The 19,536-nt window shown below is 50.7% G+C and overlaps 2 protein-coding genes across 5 annotated transcripts in view; one reads left to right on the forward strand and one right to left on the reverse strand.

The window, feature by feature from the left end:
* Positions 1-9,039, reverse strand: part of SLC52A2 (solute carrier family 52 member 2) — a 40,163-nt gene extending 31,124 nt beyond the window's left edge. Inside the window, exons 1-6 of the mRNA XM_083518400.1 lie at positions 8,953-9,039; positions 7,002-7,063; positions 6,546-6,687; positions 2,860-3,027; positions 2,172-2,267; positions 444-582 (exon numbers count right to left, since the gene is read on the reverse strand). Of these exons, the coding sequence (XP_083374526.1) occupies positions 444-573 (130 nt within the window). The 5' untranslated portion in view covers positions 574-582; positions 2,172-2,267; positions 2,860-3,027; ... (1 more) ...; positions 7,002-7,063; positions 8,953-9,039. The remainder of the gene's footprint in view (positions 1-443; positions 583-2,171; positions 2,268-2,859; positions 3,028-6,545; positions 6,688-7,001; positions 7,064-8,952) is intronic.
* A 15-nt stretch (positions 9,040-9,054) lies between these two features.
* On the forward strand, positions 9,055-19,466 carry FBXL6 (F-box and leucine rich repeat protein 6). 4 transcript variants are annotated; one of them, XM_083516751.1, is made up of 10 exons: positions 9,055-9,108; positions 10,904-11,488; positions 11,756-11,911; positions 12,100-12,163; positions 12,915-13,046; positions 13,198-13,305; positions 14,900-15,013; positions 16,794-17,025; positions 17,829-18,078; positions 18,989-19,466. In XM_083516751.1, the coding sequence occupies exons 2-10, from the start codon at positions 10,956-10,958 to the stop codon at positions 19,155-19,157; spliced, it is 1,758 nt and encodes a 585-aa protein (XP_083372877.1). In that variant the 5' UTR covers positions 9,055-9,108; positions 10,904-10,955; the 3' UTR covers positions 19,158-19,466. The 4 variants fall into 4 exon arrangements, with proteins under 4 accessions (XP_083372877.1, XP_083372880.1, XP_083372879.1 ...); XM_083516754.1 differs by having other exon boundaries at positions 9,086-9,108; positions 10,908-11,488; XM_083516753.1 differs by lacking the exon at positions 9,055-9,108 and adding an exon at positions 9,697-10,177.
* Positions 19,467-19,536: the final 70 nt, after the last annotated feature.

Raw genomic sequence — 19,536 nt, forward strand, 5'->3', positions numbered from 1 at the left:
AAGTCTTATGGCTTGCATGGAGGCAGCCTCGGAGAGGGGCCGGCCCCTCACTCTGGACTTTTCAGAAGCATGGCAAGAGCAGTGAGATGGCATCTGCAAGTGAGGTGCAAAGCGAGAAGCTGGCTACTCTTCCACAGGGGGAGGGGAGGCACCTAGAACGTCCGCTTCCAGGTCCAGCCAAGGGGGGGGGGCTGCCATATGCTTCCAGAGCCCAGCAGGGGCTGCAGCCTGTGGAGTTCTCCCCAGCCAGGACACCCAAGCCCCTCCCAAGGCCAGGAGAGAGAGGGGGCATTGTCCGGGCACACCCCTCCAGGCCGCCCTCCTCCTTTGTCCTGCCCCTCAAGAGCTTGGCCGACCCCTCTGGCCCCTTCCTGCCTCCCCACAGGAGCCGCTTCCTTCCCGCTGCAGCCAAGGCTCCTTCCCTCCCAGCCCCTGCTCCTCACCTTCTGGCAGCAGTTTCACCACGACGGGGAGCTCCACCCACAGGGAGTTCACCGAGACCCAGGAGCCCATCCCAAAGAGGGCCACGAGGATGTGGGAGGCGATGGCCCGGCCGCTCAGCGAGGCTGACATCCTCTTTGCCTGGGGAGAGGGAGGGAGGGACTCAGTGGGATCCTCACCTTCGCCTGCAAAGGAACCCAAACTGCCCACGTGCACCCCCTGTATGCCACCCCAGCCTCGCTGGTCCCTCCCCTCCTTCTGTTCTCTCCTCACTGACAAACACTAGAGCAGCCACCCCAAGAGGGATATATTGGAGCAGAACCACCACAGGAGGGCAGGTTCTGGTAACCTCTTGGCCAGACGACTGCAACACACCCTGGAAGATGACCCGGAAGCTGCAGGCGGTGCAAGATGTGGCAGCCAAGATGCTGACAGGTGTCCCTGATCTTTAAAGATCTACAGCGACTGGCTGTTTGCTACCAGGGCCAATTTAAGGTGTTGATGCTGGAGTTTAAATGCCTGTATGGCGGGCTGGGACGGAGTGCCTCTGTTCTAATCTGCTGGCCTTCATGCCTTCAGGTCTGCAGCAGTGACCAACCAATATAGTTTCACAGTTAAGAGCCCGGAGAAGGGCCTCCAGGGTCATAGAACCCCAGGGGTGGCGTTTCCGCCATGTTGTTTGTGGAGTCAGCAAATGACGTACCTTCCCTTCCTGGCATTTGGGGAAGGCTGAGCTGAAGAACTGCTCTCTTCTAATGCAAGACTGATGTATTATTATTATTATTATTATTATTATTATTAGCAGCAGCAGCAGCAGCAGCAGCAGCAGCATACCACCCTATACCCGCAGGTCTCAGGGCGGTTCACAAGATCCAGTAAATGTGTCATACTTTAAGCTTTAGTTTTTTGTTTTTAAAAAGAAAGTAATTCAGCTGTGTACTGCCCTGCAAGACCAGAGGTTGAAAGGCAGGTTAGAAGAAGAAGAGTTTGGATTTGATACCCCGCTTTATCACTACCCGAAGGAGTCTCAAAGCGGCTAACATTCTCCTTCCCTTCTTCCCCCACAACAAACACTCTGTGAGGAGAGTGGGGCTGAGAGACTTCAGAGAAGTGTGACTGGCCCAAGGTCACCCAGCAGCTGCATGTGGAGGAGCGGGGAAGCGAACCCGGTTCCCCGGATTACGAGTCCACCGCTCTTAACCACTATACCACGCTGACTCTGGTTATAAATGGAATGACTAAATCTGGTGGACTCAGCCAGGCTGGCTGGGGCTGGGAGGAGCTGTGGTCCAAAACATTTGGAGGGCATCAGGCTGGGGAAGGAAGATTTAGGCAGCGTTTCTCAAACTTGGGTCTCTAGCTGTTGTTGGACTACAACTCCCATCATGCCTCACTAGCAGGACCAGCGGTTGGCCATGATGGGAGTTGTAGTCCAAAAACAGCTGGAGACCCAAGTTTGAGAAGCTCTGGTTTAGAGTGCAAGCTCCTTGGGGCAGAGCCTCCCTCCCTCCAAGCACACAGCTTTATGCGGCAGTAAAGCACCATGGGGCAGGGAGGGCACTATGTGAATCCCTCCTGCCTGCTTGCACATAGGATACTCAGAGGCCTGCAGAATGCCTGGCAGGGCACACTATGCCTTGCTTCAGGAAGCACGTGCGAGCCTGCTCCGTGGGGACAACTGACTTTTGGAACCAAGAGGAATGGAAAGTCCAGAACAACGCAGCTTTTACCTTGAGTGAAGACAGCCAGTCCGGAAATCTGAAGCAGGGCTGTATCTTGCAGCATAAGCAATGCCAGGAGATTTTATGGGACAACACTAGCCATCCCTAGAGGGAGGGGAGGAAATGAACCTCTATTTAATCAGAGGCCCAACGCGCAGATGATGAGAGGAACCCTTTTTAAGCAGAGCCAGAGCATTGGCCTATCTAGTCTGAGAACATCCAGTTTGGCAGTGGCCCCACCAGGGCTGAGAATGGGCAAAGAGACTTTGTCACCACCTCCTCTCCTCTACAACCCATTTTTAAACTGGGGGCTGAATGTGGTGCTTGCTGCATGCAGGAAGGATTCCCAAGTTTCTGCATCCAAAATAAATCAAGCAAACAAATGCAATTTAGACAGGAATTCTCGCTTGCCTGTGGCTGCACTCTGAATCCAACATTAAGAGGTGGCGGCAGTTGTTTGAAAGAGCAGAAGGCCACAACCAGAGTGATACTATAAAAACTCAGGTAGCCAAGATCTCCCTCCGTATCTGAGATTTTCCAGCAAGCAAAACATAAAATCAATACAAAATGAAGTAATCAGTATAAGGCAATATAACACATTCTCTACAGAAACCAAGCAAAACCACTGGAAACAAAAACCAGCTTCCAGTTAGTACTTCTGTCTTTCCAAATATGTTGCTGAATGTACACCACTTACCTTATTATTATTATTATTATTATTATTATTATTATTAAACAAAAGATGATGTGCTGGGAATCAGCTTCTGTGTAGAAAGAATCACAGACCGGCAGTTAGCGGCTCTCTCTTTCGTGTCCTTCCGTGGTCAGCGTGGGGGAAGATGGAGATGGCCACCAGGGCATGAGGCTGCATGGACAGAGTAAGGAGTGGTCCGAGTCAGAGGACTGCTCTGAACTGCTGAGTCAGCTCTTGAAGGAGAAAAGCCGCTCAGTGGCTGCCTGGGAAAGGAGCAGCCGAGCCCTTTGTGCCCACGAGAAAGGGCTCCTGTCCTTTGCTGCCTGGCTGGTCTGACCAGTTGGGTCACCCACCGCAATGAGCTGCTCCAAGGCCTCCAGTGAGTCGAAGGAGGCAGGCGGAACATAGGAGGCTGCAGTCTGTCTGGCTCAGTTATCTCACCTACGCTGACTGAAAGCAATGGCTCTCTAGGATTTCAGGCTCGGCTCTCTTGGTCCTCCCTAGAGATACCCCTGGGATTTGAAACTGGGACCTTCTGCATGCAAGGTGCCCTCATTTGTTGTTTGGTGCACCATCATGGTTTCTGGCTTTGATGTGTCCTCTTCCTCCAGTGAATTGCAATCCTGTGCGCCTCTCCCACTCTCTGCCTTTCAGCCACACACTCACACAAGTTTCCCCTTGAATAATATTTAAAAAATAATAACTGAGAAGGTGGCTTCATTTTTACCATAAGGTTGTAGTGATCAAATACCCTGCATTTAATAACAGGAGTGAAAAATTCATAGCTGAGAAGTTCCAAAAGCCTCTGCTGATTTTAAGCTAAGGCTCTGCACGGAAATGCAGCACAAAACAGGGTTCTTTCCTGCCTTAAGAGAAAATATCATGAAAATGGTTTACAGGTGGTACATGACACCAGTCAAGCTTGCAAAAATCTATCATTTGCCTGATAATAAATGTTGGAAATGTAAAGAAACTGAAGGAACATTCTTTCACCTTTGGTGGACGTGCCCAAGGATTAAGGCGTTCTGGGAAATGATCTATAATGAACTGAAAAAGGTATTTAAGTATACTTTTTTGAAGAAACCAGAGGCCTTTCTCCTGGGCATAGTCGGCCAATTGGTGCCAAAGAAGGATAGAACTTTTTTCATGTATGCTACAGCAGCAGCAAGAATACTTATTGCAAAGCATTGGAAGACGCAAGATCTACCCACCTTGGAAGAGTGGCAGACACAAGTGATAGACTATATGGAACTGGCAGAGATGACCGGCAGAATCCGAGATCAAGGAGAGGAGCAGATGGAAGAGGACTGGAAGAAGTTTAAAGTTTATCTACAAAAATATTGTAAAATTTATGAATGTTGAAGGCTCTGAAAATGAAATGAAGGGGTTCTAGCGGCTAAGATAAATAAGATTGAAAAGGGAGGGATAAAGGTTTAAAACGAATAATGAATGATCTTGCTGATCAAACTTCTTAAAGTAGAATACAAGAAGGGAAGGCGGGTGGAAGTAAAGAGAATAAGGTTTGGAAAGTTATTAATATAAAAAAGTGTTCTTTTTATGCTCTTTTATCTCTGTATTTTTTTGTTTTTTTTGTTTTTTGTTGTTGTTGTTGTTGTTGTTGTTCTTATTGCTTTTTTGTTTGGATTTCTGTTTATTTTTGTTGATGTTAAATTTTTGAAAAAATTCTAATAAAATATTATTATAAAACAAAACAAAACAGGGTTCTTTCCTGCCCACTGACACCCTGCTTTGCCACCCCAATAAAACCTTACCTTTGAGGAGGGTGTGTAATCAGCAATGAAGAGACAAGAGGGGCGTTTCCTTATCTAGAAGCATCCTAAGCATCATTTTCTGACAAGGAGCATGAAATTGTAAATTCTCTGCCAAGGAGCATGACAGTGCAGATTTCTCTGCAAGTCTATTCCATGCAACTGACTTGCAGCTAATGATCTGTTATGTATTTTGTAGTTACTTACATAACTGGAAATCATTAAAGGTGCCTTACTTGGAAATATAACAGGCAGAGCAGCGGTTGCAGTGAACTTTACTTCTGAAATATGGCACTTAATGGTGTAACAAACTAAAGGCTCCCTTCTGTATGTGCAAAGGTTGGAGGTGGAGTTGGTTGAGATGGGGTTAGGACTTGTGCATGTGGCCCCGCTCCTCCCACCACACGTTCTGAGAACATGTCAAGGCAAATGCTCCTACTCTCTGAATAAACTATGTTCCCTTCAGCCGAGGAGACGGATTGCTAAAGAGAGACCGTTCCAGCTGTTCTTGCAAAAGCAACGGTCTCAAAGGAACCAAAATGTTCCCTTCAGTTTCCCCCCAGCTTGAATAAGAAAACCCCCCTCCAAACTTTACAAAAATGCATGCTGGGACGTTAATGCCACCACTCCCATGTTGGCACAGCCCAGTGTAATTCCCCTCCATTTTCCATGATTGTTTACCGTCCCAGAACTGGTTCCCTGCCTAATCACCGCAGTGCTCTCCAAGTGATGTGTACCAGGCAGTGTTAGAAACGGAGACAGGAAAGCCAGGAGCTAAGGGCACCTTAAACCAAGGTTAAGGACACCACAACGGAATGTCTAGGCGTGCATTTTTATATCAAGAATATAAAGCTGAAAATCAATGAACTGCAGCTAAAATATTGTGTTCATTTTTCACATGGTCTGGTCATTCCTCTGCCCACCCCCCTAATATTCCTAAGAGGGTCTCTTCTCCAGTCTTCAGAGAGTGGCTGGACGTAGGGAGGCAGAAAAAGGTCCTCCTTTCCTTCCACTCTGCAGTTTTACTCTGAAATCTCAGTCGCAGTACTGCACCCAGAGCTCAGAAACTGCTTGCGCTAAATTCCCTGTGGCAAAATGCGCCTAGAACAATGGGAGTTTCAGACCCTGGTATGAGGCACCTGGATTTGCAGATGAAAGCAGAGGAGGACCTTGGCCTGCTCAAAGAAGCCCCTTGTGCAGGAATAGCTGATGCTCCAGCACAGTTTCCCGTCACCAAAACAAGTTTGCCTTAGAAGGGAAAATGGCAGGTAGGCTGCCTCGTCTGCCATGGAGCAAGTTGCATCCTGCCTGAAAGGAACAGAAATTGGGAGTATGTCCAATTCCATAATGGCACCACAAACATCTGCTCTCCCTGCCAAAATCCAGCCCCAACAGGCAAGAAGCTGCCCCCACCCCCATGGCACTTTTTTAATTTATTTCTGCACATTCTAGGGATGGGCCTCACCTGCAGAAATAAGTTGCACAACGCTCTCTTGCGTTCCTGCCAGAAACATTGCCAACTGCCAACGTCGAGGGAGGCAGAAACAGAAGAAACAAAATAAAAAAATTACTTCCAGTAGCACCTTAGAGGCCAACTAAGTTTGTTCTTGGAATGAGCTTTCGTGTGCATGCACACTTCTTCAGATACACTGAAACAGAAGGGTGAGAGGGTGGGGAGGGGTATTACTCAAAAGGGTGGTGGGAATGGATGGTTGGCTGATAGGTGTGGTAAACCTGCTGACAACTTCTGTTTCAGTGTATCTGAAGAAGTGTGCATGCACACGAAAGCTCATACCAACAACAAACTTAGTTGGTCTCTAAGGTGCTACTGGAAGGATTTTTTAAAATTTGTTTAGACTACGGCAGACCAACACGGCTACCTACCTGTAACTAGAAAGAGAAGAGGTACAGAAACCTTACCTTCCACCACTCTCAGGTGCAAACCCCTCTGGGAGACTGCAGAGGGAGAAGCATCACTTCTGAGGTCGTCAACCAAGGAAGAGGACGGAAAGTTCAAGCGATGTCACAGCAACACCGGCTGACTTCTCCCGGGTCAAGGAACCTGGAAGCACAGAGCCTATCAGCAGCAGAATCAAAAGCCAGAATGTGCTGCTGGAATGAAAGTGGTGACCAGAGTCGAATTCCTGCTCAGCTCAATGGCCTTGGACAGGTCCCTGTCTCCTTCTGCACAAACAGTGGTCCTGCCGGTGTTGTTGGACTCCAACTCCCATCTGCTACAGCTAGAACTGTCCATGGTCAGGGCAGGTAGGAGTTGGAGTGCATCAATACCAGGAGGGCCACGTATGTTTCTTATACTTGCCTTAAGAATAAGGCTAAGATACAAATGTGAGACGTAAGACCAAAAGGGTAACTCACTCTTCCAATGAATGTCCTTCTTCCCCCGCACTCTCCTCCAGCCAAATCTTCATTGTGGGGTACTACAAAACAGAGGAGTTCTCATCAATCTCTCCAGAGTCTCTTAATGCCCCCTGCAATTCTTACTTGCTACCTCCACCAAGCCATTAAGCTAATTTCTCTAATACCCTCAGCACCTGAACCGGGACCTCCCTGCTCCCATCAGCCTTTCTCTGAACCAGGCAGTTGCAAGCTCCCCAGTAGCACAACAGCAGCAGCAGCAGCAGACTTTGCTCCTCACCCCTTAAGTTACTCATTGCCCTTTACAACTCCAAGTGAGAACTTTATCAAGAGCTTCCAAAGAGGAAACGGAGTAAGTCTGCTGCAGCAAAAACAAAGAATATTTCTACACTTTGAAGTCTAAGAGGCACAACACAAGGGATGAAAGAAAAGGGCCTTCCGTGATTTAGCACCTGGGCAAAGAATAGGAAGCAGATGGTAGGAGTAAGCAGACAGGTCCCACAATGGAGGGAAGTGAGAAGCTGAGCCTCTAGTCTAGAGGACTTGTGCTTTTGAACTTGTATGTAACTTATCTGGAGCCAGGAGTGAGCAGCAGAGTGACCTAGTCTGCAGATAACAACAAATTATTCAGGGTGGCAAAAGGCCAAGTGGCCTTCAGAGAGCTCCAAAAGCCCCTCTCTAAAGTGGGTGAATGGGCATTAAAAGGGCAAACACCCCCCAACCTCTTCGTGTACACAGTCCTGGGGTCTGAACAGGCAGTGACTGGCCAGGAAAGAGATCACTGGTGGGTAACTCAATGAAAATGTCAAATAAATATGCAATAACTCAGGGTGAGGGAGAAGGAAAATTCTGTGCTCAGTGTTATCAGGAAAGGTACAGAAAACATGACGGCCAGAATCTTGGCTTTACACAAATCTACGGTGCGACCACACTGGGAATAATGCGTACAGTTCTGGTCACATCTCAAAAAATGAATTGTAGATGCAGAAAAGGGCAGCCAGTGTGAACAGGGGCAAAGAACACCTTCCCTACTAGGAAAGATTAAAGCGCTTGGCATGTGTGCCTCATGTTAGTTTAGAAAGGGGAAAAAAGATGAAGGAAAGCCATGATTGCTTGCAAAATTATGCATAGCGTAAAGAAGGCGGACAGAGATAGGTTTTTCTCCCTCTCTCATAATTTTAGAATTCAGGCCAGCTAAATTGATTTCAGAGCCGACAAAATCCAGAATTAAGTTATGGAACTCGGTGCCCTGAGAAGAGGCAATGGCTACAGGCTTAGGCAGCTTTGAAAGGGGATTAGACAAATTCACGGAGGGTGACAGAACTATTACTGGCCATAAGCCGTTCTGTTCAGAGGAACTATACCACTGAATATCGATGACTGTGCTGTCAGGTGGGGAAAACAAACAGCCATTATTATTATTATTATTATTATTATTAATGGCATTTCTACCCTGCCTGTGGCCTTCCCAGAAGCCTCTGGCTGGTCCCCGAGGGACAAAGGGCGCTGCACCAGGCAGACTTTGCCTTCCCACGGCCTCCCCCCTCCTGAGGGAACTTTCCGGGGCGCCTGTCCCGGCCTGACCCCGCTGGCTCCCTCCCGCTCCGGAGGGCAGGACCCGAACCCAGGGCTTCAGGGGCAAGGAAGGCGATGGGGGGCCTCGACCCCCCCGGGAAGCCCTTTCTGGGGGCCGGAGGGCTCTCCCGACTTGGAGGCTGGATGACCTCGAGGGGTCCCGGCCTGCCGGAAAGCGAAGCGTCTCCTCGCCCCCCCCGCGTTCCCCTGCTGCTGCTCCAAGGGGTCTCCTCAGAGGAGAGACTCCGGAGGGAAGGTCAGTCTCTGGGGGCGCCGGGGGGGAGGGAGACCCCGAGGAGCGGCTGAGGGGGCGGGGGGGGAGCAGGCCGAGTTTGCCCGGGAAGGCCCCCCCTCCCCGCGCTCCCGGGAGACTCACGTGCTGCCGGCGGCGGCGTTGGCGGCGACCGGGAGGCAGCCTGGCCACGAGGCCCCGCCCTCCGCCGGAAGCCCCGCCCCTTCCTCCGGGTGCCCCGCCCCGCCCGACTAGGCCCCGCCCCGGCTGAGGGGACGCGGCGGAAGCCCCGCGGGCCAGGTAAGCGCGCGGCGGGCCTCCGCTCGGCCCCTGTCCCGGCATCCCCCGCGCCGACGCGCTCCTTCCCACAATGCCCCGCGGGCCCTTGAGGGGGGCCCCCTTCCCTCCCGGCGGCCCACAATGCCCCGCGCCCACCCCCACCCTCCCGCCGCCTTCCCAGGCTCCTCCGCGCGCGGCCTGGCCGGGCAGCGCAGCCGCCTTCCCACAATGCCCCGCGGCGCCTGGGTCGCCCCCCTCAGGAGCCCCTCTTTCCCAGCATCCCCTGCGCCCGGGCTGCCTTCCCACAATGCCCCGCGGCGCCCTTGGCCAGGGAGCCAAGGGAGCGGCTCCTCCTTCCCAGAGTCCTCCGGGCTCCCTTGCTCCATCTCGGAGGGGCTGTGGGAAACAAAAGCTGCCCTTTCCCCCTTATGGGGTGTCCAGGAGGTCCTATAGGCAGTGGCGTAGCATGGGGGGTGCAGGGGGGGCCGGCCGCACCGGGCGCAACATCTGGGGGTTAGGGTTAGGGGGCGCAAATCCACGGGTTAGGGGGCGCAAATTACTTGCCCTGCCCCACTTGCTGACAACCCACGCTACGGCCACTGCCTATAGAGTCCTTTGTAGGTTCTCCATCAGTCAGAGAAAATAACAGAGACCAAGCAGAGAATATTGAGAAGCAAAGCAGCTTGTAAGCCTGATCTTTATTGATCTGTTGCAACAGGGTCCTCACTCACCACACGCAGGAGGGAGGAGGACCCCGAACCAAGGCGTGCCCGCCCCTAAATAGACATTTTAAATTCCCTGCCCTGGAGCTCCAGACCACCCCCCAGATACATCATACATACATCACAGAAAAGGTGGTCTACAGCAGAAATTTGAATGTTGTTGTTTTTCCTGTCTGCCAGGTTATCTGATAATGCCTTATCTCCTTGCCTTTTCTGGTAGTCTGGCCATTCCTTTGAGATGGTGATTTCCCAATTCCTGAGACAATGGGAAGGTTCCCTCACCCCCTCCCTCCTTGCAGAGAAACATTTGGTCAGTCTGGGAGTAAAAATGGTTTCAGGAAGGTCTCCCTGTGCTGCTCCAGACATTGGTACATTTATGAACATTTATTATATATATATATATGACCTTAAAATTCTTATAACAGGGCCAAACTCCCCAGCACCTGGCTCCGTTGGCAGCTGTGATTTCCCCAGCCAAAGCAAGAAGAGGCTGAGCGTTGATGGCAGGAGTGGAGGGACGGGGCTTGGATGAGGCAGTTCCTGGGCACCAGGGGAAGAAGAAGAGGGTACTTGAGCTGCTCTCTCATGCCCTGTAGGCATTTATTATTATTATTATTATTATTATTATTATTATTACCCTGCCCATCTGGCTGCCCATTGGCATTCGGCAGGAAAGGGGGCTCTGGAAGACGGCTCCAGCCCGCTTGTGCCCTGGCAGCAGGAAGTCTGTAATCCTCGGTGATTCAGGTGTGGCCATAATAAAGAAGGGGGTGGCTTCTTGCTCTAGGCAAGGCTGGTCAGAGTCAGACCTTAGACTTCCTTGAATGCAGAGAAGATTCTAGTTGCAAATAGGAGCTGTGAGGTGGAAGGCCCCAGCTCAGCTGAGCCATAAGCTCATGATGTGGCCTTAAGCAAGTGCCATGGACATGTGTGTGTTTGTGCGCACACACACAACGTGGGAATAATGAGACTTACTGAAATAGTACATTTCAAGGACTTGGATAACTTGGGGAAAAGAACTGTATAACCACCAGGTGTATATAAACTCTGTTATCCCTTCTTGCCACAATGGTTGTTCTTTCACATTTCCCCAGGAAGAATTCACTAGACACTCCCTTATGATCCACCATAAATGAGAAGGCCAGCATGGATGAGAAGCCTGGAGGGAGTGAGCTGTCTCCAGGGCTGCCCCCCGGCTCTCTGCGACGGGTTCCCCGCAAGAGGGGGGCAGAAGTGAGTGGGAAGGCGGGGCATGCCGGCCAGGCCCCAGCAAAGAAGAAGAGGAAGGCAGCTCGCAAAGCCCCACGGAGAGTTGCCCCTCATTACCTTGTGCACGAGACGGACAATGACATGCTGCTGATAGTTTCCAACGTGGAGGAGGCACGACAGCGGCCGCTCCGGAAAGTGCCCAAGAAGAAAGGGAAGCAGAAGCAGCAGCAGCAGCAGAAGAAGGGATTGAAGAAGCAGGCGACGCACGGGAGGAAACGCGTAAAAGGAGAGACTTTGGCAAACTGGCATGTGGCTGGTGAGGATCAAGGAGAAGAAAGCAAGGCAGCACTCCCCCTCAGCACCCAGCCAGCAACTGGAAGTTCCTGGGGCGAGTGCCTCCCAGTGGAGATCCTGGTCCAGATATTCCACCATGTTGTGGCATCGGAAGGCTCAGTGCCGTTCCTCTGTAGGTAAATGGAGCGCTGGGGCCACAGCCAAGGGGCAGGGAAGCATCTTGCCTGAGGAGAAGCAAGAGGTCCTACAGAGCAGCCTTTGTCAAGCTGGTGCTGGCTTCATGGTTTGGACTGTGCTGTGTGGGCTGGGACTGATGGGAGTTGTAGTCTGAAACATCTGGAGGGCACCAGCTTGGCAAAGGCAGCCCTAGAGCATGCATTATTTTGCCAGATACTCGCAGTGGCCCTGTGAGACGTGACAGTCATTGCTGGTTTTCTCTCTAGGGTGGCCCGCGTGTGCCGGCTCTGGTACGGAGCAGCTTCCAACCCTGTGCTTTGGCAGAAGGTGACTGTTGGCCACTGCTGGGTTGCCCCAGGCCAGAAACATTCTGTTCTAGAGAAGAAAGTCCTAGACACAATGGGGTGGCTGGTTGCCAACCGGTGAGTATTTGCTTTTCTTTGTGGGGGATACAGTCTTTGTATGTGAGGAGCATAAGTCACCTGCCAGATTTCACCGCCTTTTCTTGGGCAGTGACTCTGCGGCTTCCCTATCCGTCTCTCTGCTCCTCTGGAGCCTATATGCATCAGGTCCGGAACGCAGAATCATTTTATGCGCTTGCTCCTTGCAGGTTTTCTCACCTCCGAGACTTTGCTCTTTGCCACTGGAAAAGCCACGTGCCTTTTGTCCTGAAGGTGGGTGAGGCTACTGCAATCTTAAGCCTTTTTAAAGGTAAAGGTAAAGGGACCCCTGACCATTAGGTCCAGTCGTGGCCGACTCTGGGGTTGCGGTGCTCATCTCGCTTTATTGGCCGAGGGAGCCAGCATACAGCTTCTGGGTCATGTGGCCAGCAGGACTAAGCTGCTTCTGGTGAACCAGAGCAGCGCATGGAAACGCCGTTTACCTTCCTGCCAGAACTCTACCTATTTATCTACTTGCACTTTGACGTGCTTTCGAACTGCTAGGTTGACAGGAGCAGGGACCGAGCAATGGGAGCTCACCCCGTCGCAGGGATTTGAACCGCCGACCTTCTGATCAGCATTCCTAGGCTCTGTGGTTTAACCCACAGCGAGCGCCACCCGCGTCCTTTTTACTGGCATGCAAAAACCTGAATTTTGGAAGCGGGCAAAAGATGCAAAACAAGACGACTGCTACCGTTTTGTTTACCGTATTTTTCGCTCTATAACACGCACCCGACCATAACACGCACGTAGTTTTTAGAGGAGGAAAATCCGTAGGCATGCCACCCGCAGGCATTTCCTCCATAACACGCACAGACATTTCCCCTTACTTTCTAGGAGGAAAAAAGTGAGTGTTATGGTGCAAAAAATACGGTAATTTTTGTGATACAGTGTTGTGTTTTTCCGTAATGTGTAGAACACCTTGACACCTGAGCCAAGATATCTTCTGCCAGCTAATCTCCCTTTCCTGTCCTGGACTATTTAGGCAATCGGCAAATCCTGCCCACTCCTTGCATCTCTCAAGCTGTCCCATTGCCGCGGGGTGACCACGGAGTCTCTGTGCACGCTGGCTGGATGCTGCCTGCAACTGGAAAGCCTGAACTTGCAGAATTCTCAGGTGAGTGGTGGCTGTGCTCAGCAACTGCAAGGTAGTGTCTCAAGGAGAGGGCAGAGTTCCTGGATCCCACTGCCTTCTCTTGTAGATGTTCAGCTGCAGTTTGGTTGCACTATTGAGCTCCATAACCGATGTCTCTCTTCTGCGTTTCCAGGTTGACCCTTCGGCCGTGGTCAGCTTTCTGGAAGCTGCTGGCTCTCGGATCCGCCATTTATGGTTAACGTACAGCAGCCGGCTGAATGCCATTTTTTCTGTGCTTTTGGTAAACAGCTGAAACCCCATGGAGGGGTTGGCTTGTCACAGAATAGCTATTGTAAACAATCTTGAATCTCTGGCTGGGGAGCAGTCCTCCCTGAGGGGGTGCATAGTGCATTTATTTCAGCCCCCTGGGACTCAGTGCAGGACATGCAGAACTGAAACACCCCCAGCAGATGCAATCCTTGGGCTGCGCTTGGAAACCTTTCCATTTTTTGGAAATAAAGTGCTTTGCAGTCTCTCGTTCAGTTGGCCTCATAGTAGCACTTTTGTTCCTGAGGTTAGGGTTGGAGAGAGAGAGTGTGGTCCAAGGGGTAGAGCCTTGGATCTGGAAGAACCAAGGTAATAGAATTGCTTATCCAATGGACTCTCAGGCTCATGTTGCATTTGTCATGTGCCTCTCTTCCTGGGTGGCCAACTCCATAGAGTTGTAAAGACTGATGAGGGGGCGCAATGTGCACAAAAACTTTGCCCATTAGGAGCATTGTATAAAAATGTAATGATTTTAATGATGTGTAGTTGGAGTACTGCAGCTCACATCCAAAAAGGAAGTCCCTTCTGGAGGTTTTGTGGTGCATATTTTTTCAGTTTGTTCAGCTTGAGGATGTGAAAAAGATCCTAGGAAAGTTTGAGGCAAACCACCCGAATGCTTGACTCTTGTCCACCCTAGCAGCTTAAAGCATTTAGTTTATCCACGCCCCCCTCCCATGAACTTGTCAATGGAAACACAGGAATGGAAATAAATGTATTTATTCTTAAACTGGGAATTGTGGGGGGGGGGGCAGAGGCTGCATCTCCCATCAACCCTAACCATTGGCCATGTGGCTGAAGCCAATGGGAGTTGGATGTCCAACATCTGGTGTGCCACGAGTTAAATAAAAAGGTGCCAGAATGGGATTGACTAAATGGGTTCACAAGGTAGGAAATGTCTCTTTATCATAAGGGGAGGTACTGGAGAAGAAAGTTGTGAACCCTTATTCTTTTTGAGCTGCAGTTTCCGTCCCCAGTTCAAAATGCTGTTTTTTACTTCTAATCATGTACAACCTCCAGAATGAATTAAGTTCGTAACTAGAGGTACCACTGTATTAAGAACAGCTTTGGCTCAGGGTGTCTGAAGGAACACTTCCTGGCATATGGTAATGATGATGATGATGATGATGATAATAATAATTTATTATTTATACCCCACCCATCTTGCTGGGTTTCCCCAGCCACTCTGGGCGGCTTCCAATGGAATATTAAAATACAATAACCTATTAAACATTAAAAGCTTCCCTAAACAGGGCTGCCTTCAGATGTTATTTTTCTCTTTGACATCTGGTGGGAGGGCATTCCACACAGCAGATGCCACTACCGAGAAGGCCCTGTTTCCGGGTCACCTTCAAAGGTAGCCCCACGTAGAGCGCATGGCAGTAGTCCAAGCGAGACTGATCACCAGCTGAGATCTTTAGAGAAAGCTTGACTTCATACCCCACTGTTGTCTAAGGCTAGGCTGGTGGGCATGCAGGATCAGACCTTCTCATGGAATCTAGGTTTTAACTAGTCCTGCTGGATCCCAGGGCCATTTTCGGTTGTCATTTATATCTGACTTTTCTTTCCAGAATGGCAGCTGCCCAGAACTGCAGCTTCTAGAGGTGAACACAGAGATAGAGCAAAGTACACAGCACTTCCAGCTTCCGATTGAACAGCTTCAAGTAGCTTGTCCACAGCTGCAGGTGTGTCTGGATTAACTGGGGTTGCGGTGCTGCCTTCTCTTCTTCTGAGATGTAGATAGGTAGCCGTGTTGGTCTGCCATAGTCAAAATAAAAAAATTCCTTCCAGTAGCACCTTAAAGACCAACTAAGTTAGTTCTTGGTATGAGCTTTCGTGTGCATGCACACTTCTTCAGATACCAAAGTGTGCATGCACATGAAAGCTCATACCAAGAACTAACTTAGTTGGTCTTTAAGGTGCTACTGGAAGGAATTTTTTTATTTCTTCTGAGATGTGTAACAGGGAGGCCTTGGAGCACCCCACAGTCGCCTAACCTTGACTCCCTGGGGTTCAGGTCGGGGGTCACAAGCAAGAGACTTCAGCCAGGCCAGGGAAATACTGTATTTTTGGCACCATAGGGTGCAACTAGTTTTTAGAGGAGGAAAACACACACAAAAATATTCTGAATCAAATGTTGCACTAAACTATTTAAAGCAGCAAAGCGGGCGGCTCCTGTCCGCTTTGCTGCTTTAAACTGAGCCTCAGAGGAGGGTAGGAAGGGGAACCATGGCTTATCTAAGTCCAGTTAATAATGCTGAGCCTGACCTATGGCCATCGAGATTAGCCTGGCCGTCTCAGTGGAAATCTGGGGAGGCTGGGGTGGACTTTCAGTGGTCAAAGTGTGGTTGTGTCTTCCTGCCCGGCATCTATTTGCTGCCCTCTTTCCCTCCTGCACCCCCGCACCCTGCTTCGAGGGAAGGAAGCGGAGCCATGGATCCTCTGCTCGCAACTGCAGTGGATTCCCTCCGCTTTGAAGCAGGAAAGTGGGAGAGGAGCTGCTTACACGAGTGTAAGCTGCTCCCCTCCTACTTTGCTGCTTCAAAGGGAGCCCGGGAGGAGGGAATCCGCTGCAGCCACAAGCAGCGGAGGATCCATGTTCCCCTTCTTTCCCTCCTCCGTGGTTGCTTGAAGCAGGAAGGTGGGAGAGGAGCTGCTTACACGAGTGTAAGCTGCTCCCCTCCCACTTTGCTGCTTCAAAGGGAGCCGGGGAGGAGGGAATCCGCTGCAGCCTTCCCCCACCTCCCGGAGAGCCCTCAGAAGCCATGAGCTCTTTAAAGGGGCTGTGCGGCTTCTCCTGGCTTTTCTGGGAATCCACTGCAGCTTCCCCCACCTCCCGCAAAACCGGCAGAAGCCGCCAGCTCTTTAAAGGGGCTGCGCGGCTTCTCCTGGCTTTTCTGGGAGGTGGGGGAAGCTGCAGCGGATTCCCTCCTCACTTTTTCCCTCCTGGGGAAAAGCCCGCAAGAGCGCACGAAGCTTGTGTGCGGCTCTTGGGGGCTTTTCCCACCTGCCTCCCCCCTGCATTCACTCCATAGGATGCACACACATTTTCCCTTGCTTTTTAGGAGGGAAAAAGTGCGTCCTATGGTGCAAAAGATACGGTAGCTCTGTATCGTATGCGAGTGAGTGAATGGTTTGGTAATGTGCAGCGGAGACTCTTTGTCTTTGCTTTGTGGTATGGAGAGGCAAACCTGGGGGGTGGGGGAGGTCTCCCCCCTTCCAATTATCCGGTAACAGATGGCGTGGCTTGGCTTTCTTGCTTGAGTCACCTGGAGTTTTTAACCGCTCCACAGATGCACGGTGGGTGTGGCTTTATTTGTTGGTATGTCTGAGAGAGGAACTCATGGGGGAAGATTCTCCCTCGGGGCAGGGATTTGGGTTTGGTGTCTCCTTGCCCTGTGGCTGATGAGTAATTCAGAGCCCAGGGCTGCCCCCTCACCCTCCTGCTCTGCTTGTTCCTTCCAGGTCTTGCGCTTGCTCAACCTCATCTGCTACCCAAAGCCCATTCCCCGCTCGGCTCCCACTTCCCCTGGCTTCCCGCAGCTGCAGGAGCTGTGCCTGGCCACAACCTCTTTCTCCTTTGTCGACGACAGCATGCTGAAACGGATCCTGTGCACTTCGAGCCGACTCCGTGTGCTCGACCTGCGCGGCTGCTTCCGTGTCACCCCCAAGGGGTTGGAGCTGCTGCCCTGTCCAGGTGGGTGTGGAAGGATCTGCCGCCTCTGTGTTTTCTAGGCCACTTTCTGGGCAGCCTAGTCATCACCATCATCCCATCACTCGTGCTCATACTTACCTTTGTTGGCAAATCTGCTTGTTTAAAGCAGGGCCTGGCTCAGTCATTTGTAGCATGTGGTTTGGGACTCCTCCTTTTAGGAGCTCCCTTAGGCTGAGTTGGATCATTACCTAATACTGCTGGGCTGCTGCCTGAGGGAATAAGGTCTCCTCTTCAATATGGGTGCCTTGTTTGTGGAGGAAGCTGAGCCTTCCCCTTCTGCGTCCATTATCTCTGTGCAGCCATCCTTTCAGGCATTTATTCCCCCCAAAGATAAAAGAACTCAGCGAGGGGAAAGGGGAGTTTGTATACAAAACCACAGTGAAGTAAATTGTCTGTGTGGAGCACACAGCTCTGCTCTTGTTGTGTGTCATTTCAGAGTTCTTAGGCACATGAAGTTGAGACTACACAGATCTTGGGTGTAGGGAGGTCCTCTTGGCCCTTAGCAGAGTTGTCCGGCCTGCAGTTTATGGCAAGAGGATGGTACATGGGATTTTTAGACGTTATCTAAAACAGGACTGCCCCAGTCAAAAGCAGTGGCGGTAGCGATGATCTTTGTTTCAGTGAAACATGGCTGTATCACTGGATAATGAGTTTGGCCTTCCAGCCCTGTTTGGTGTAAGATACATCCCCGTGGCGGTTGTATCATGTGGTTTTATTATTTAATCATTGCACGTTTCCTTGTTGTCGCTACGCTTATCCCTCCTGACGCCAGCTGTCTTCCGCAGACCTGGAGCAGCTCTACCTGGGCCTCTACTGTAGTGCCAGCCACCTGCACCTGCCCCTCCAAGGCAGCCCCCTCATCACCTGGAAGTGGAACCACAGCTTGAGAGAGCTGGATCTGACCGGCCAGAGCTTCAGCGAAAGTGATCTGGAGCAAGCAATGGCTGCCTTCACTCAGGGAGACAGCGCCAGAGGGGAGCCAGTCCTGCGCTCCCTCAACCTCACAGGAACCAAGGCTGCCCTCCATACAGTCAGGTGAGCTGCGGGGGTTTCCCCTGATACCATCTTTTCCCCTCCTCCAACCCAGCTCTCTTCAGCTCTTGAGGAAAACAATGTGGGGGCCACTTATATACTACTTGGGTGCTACCTTCCTTAGAGGAAAGGTGAGAATCTTTGGACAGAACCACTTCTGGGCTGTGTCTTGCTAGTGTTGAATGTATCTATATAATCATTTCATATCCATAATCCTTCAAAGTAAAAACAAGCAAACAATTTCACTGTGGCTTAAAACATACATCTTAATAATTTTTTTAAGAAAATAAAACAGCAATAGTCAAAAAAGGTTTCATCACTATTTGGATCTTTGGTGAAATGAAAACACCCTCTGTCTGGTGCTGAAAGACAGCAGGGTAGATGACTGCCAGCAGTACAAAAGCAGAGGCGGTGGATTTCTTCTGGTTTGTGTAGGATTATGGTTAGACCAAAAAGTAGCAAGTGCCACTCACAACATGACCTCTGCTGAATGTTGCTCCCTGTGCTGGCTCCGGTTTGCCAGGCAGGCAAGTCTGCCCTGGGAATGCCCAGACCCACCACAGTCCATTGGCTTGAGCTCCAGGCCCGGCAGAATTCACTTGTTGGCAGGCCTGGCCCGAATAATGGCTGCTTTTCAGGCCAGCTTTCCCACCCACAAGCCCCCTGTCCCCGAGGGGACGAAAGCCACATTCCCGAGTAGTTGGGAGGAACTTTGCACTATTTTCACATTTATGGAATCTCTTGTTTTCAATCCATTTGGGACATTTTGGTGTTTCCTCCTGTTACTGACCTTTATATTACGAGTGGCCTTGTGATAATCTAATGTTTTGCCAATTCCCCACACCAGCAAGGTTGAGAGGGAGCAAGCAAGGTGCACTGCTTAACATTGATCTCCTTTCCTTCTCCCCGTAAGCACCCTGATTGCCAGCTGCCCTGCTCTCAGCTACCTCAACCTGTCATCCTGCCGCCATTTGCCACGGGGCATGAAGAAGGTGTACCGGGGTTACGCTGAAATCCGGCAGTGTCTGCAGCAGCTCCTGACCAGCTCGGAAGAGCAAGCCACACCAGGAGATGCCTCATAGCAGCTGCCTCATCAGGAATACTGCAATAGGAGGATCTGTTCTGTCTCTCCTTGCCTCAGCAGGCCAAGTTCCTGTCCTTTTCAGCACTGACACCTTTCCCAGGGGGGTCTTACACCTTCCTCAAGGCAGCAGAGGTGCAGGATCTGTCCCTTGCAAGGAGAAAAGAGACTGTGGTGTTCTGGCTGCACTTCTGGGAGGGGAAACATTCTAGTTGCTCTCTCCCCACCTTTTTTGTAACTTATTTCTGTCGTCTTTTCTATTGTTTGTAGCTCCAAACTCTACCAGAATAAAAGAGTTTTTTAAAATTTGCACAGTGGGTGTGACTCTGTGTTCTCTCTGGGTCTGGGTTGTAGAAAGCTGGTTGCTCAAACAGGAGTTA

The sequence above is a fragment of the Podarcis liolepis genome, assembly GCF_965112155.1.
Source record: "Podarcis liolepis genome assembly, chromosome: 8".
NCBI lineage: Eukaryota > Metazoa > Chordata > Lepidosauria > Squamata > Lacertidae > Podarcis > Podarcis liolepis.

Bases quoted from the DNA above. Each gene is read 5' to 3' on its own strand.
- FBXL6 (XM_083516751.1), top strand. From the start codon at position 10,956: ATGGATGAGAAGCCTGGAGGGAGTGAGCTGTCTCCAGGGCTGCCCCCC. The intron at 11,912-12,099 runs GTGAGTATTTGC...TGCTCCTTGCAG, and splicing joins GGGTGGCTGGTTGCCAACCG to GTTTTCTCACCTCCGAGACT. The intron at 18,079-18,988 runs GTGAGCTGCGGG...TCTCCCCGTAAG, and splicing joins GCTGCCCTCCATACAGTCAG to CACCCTGATTGCCAGCTGCC.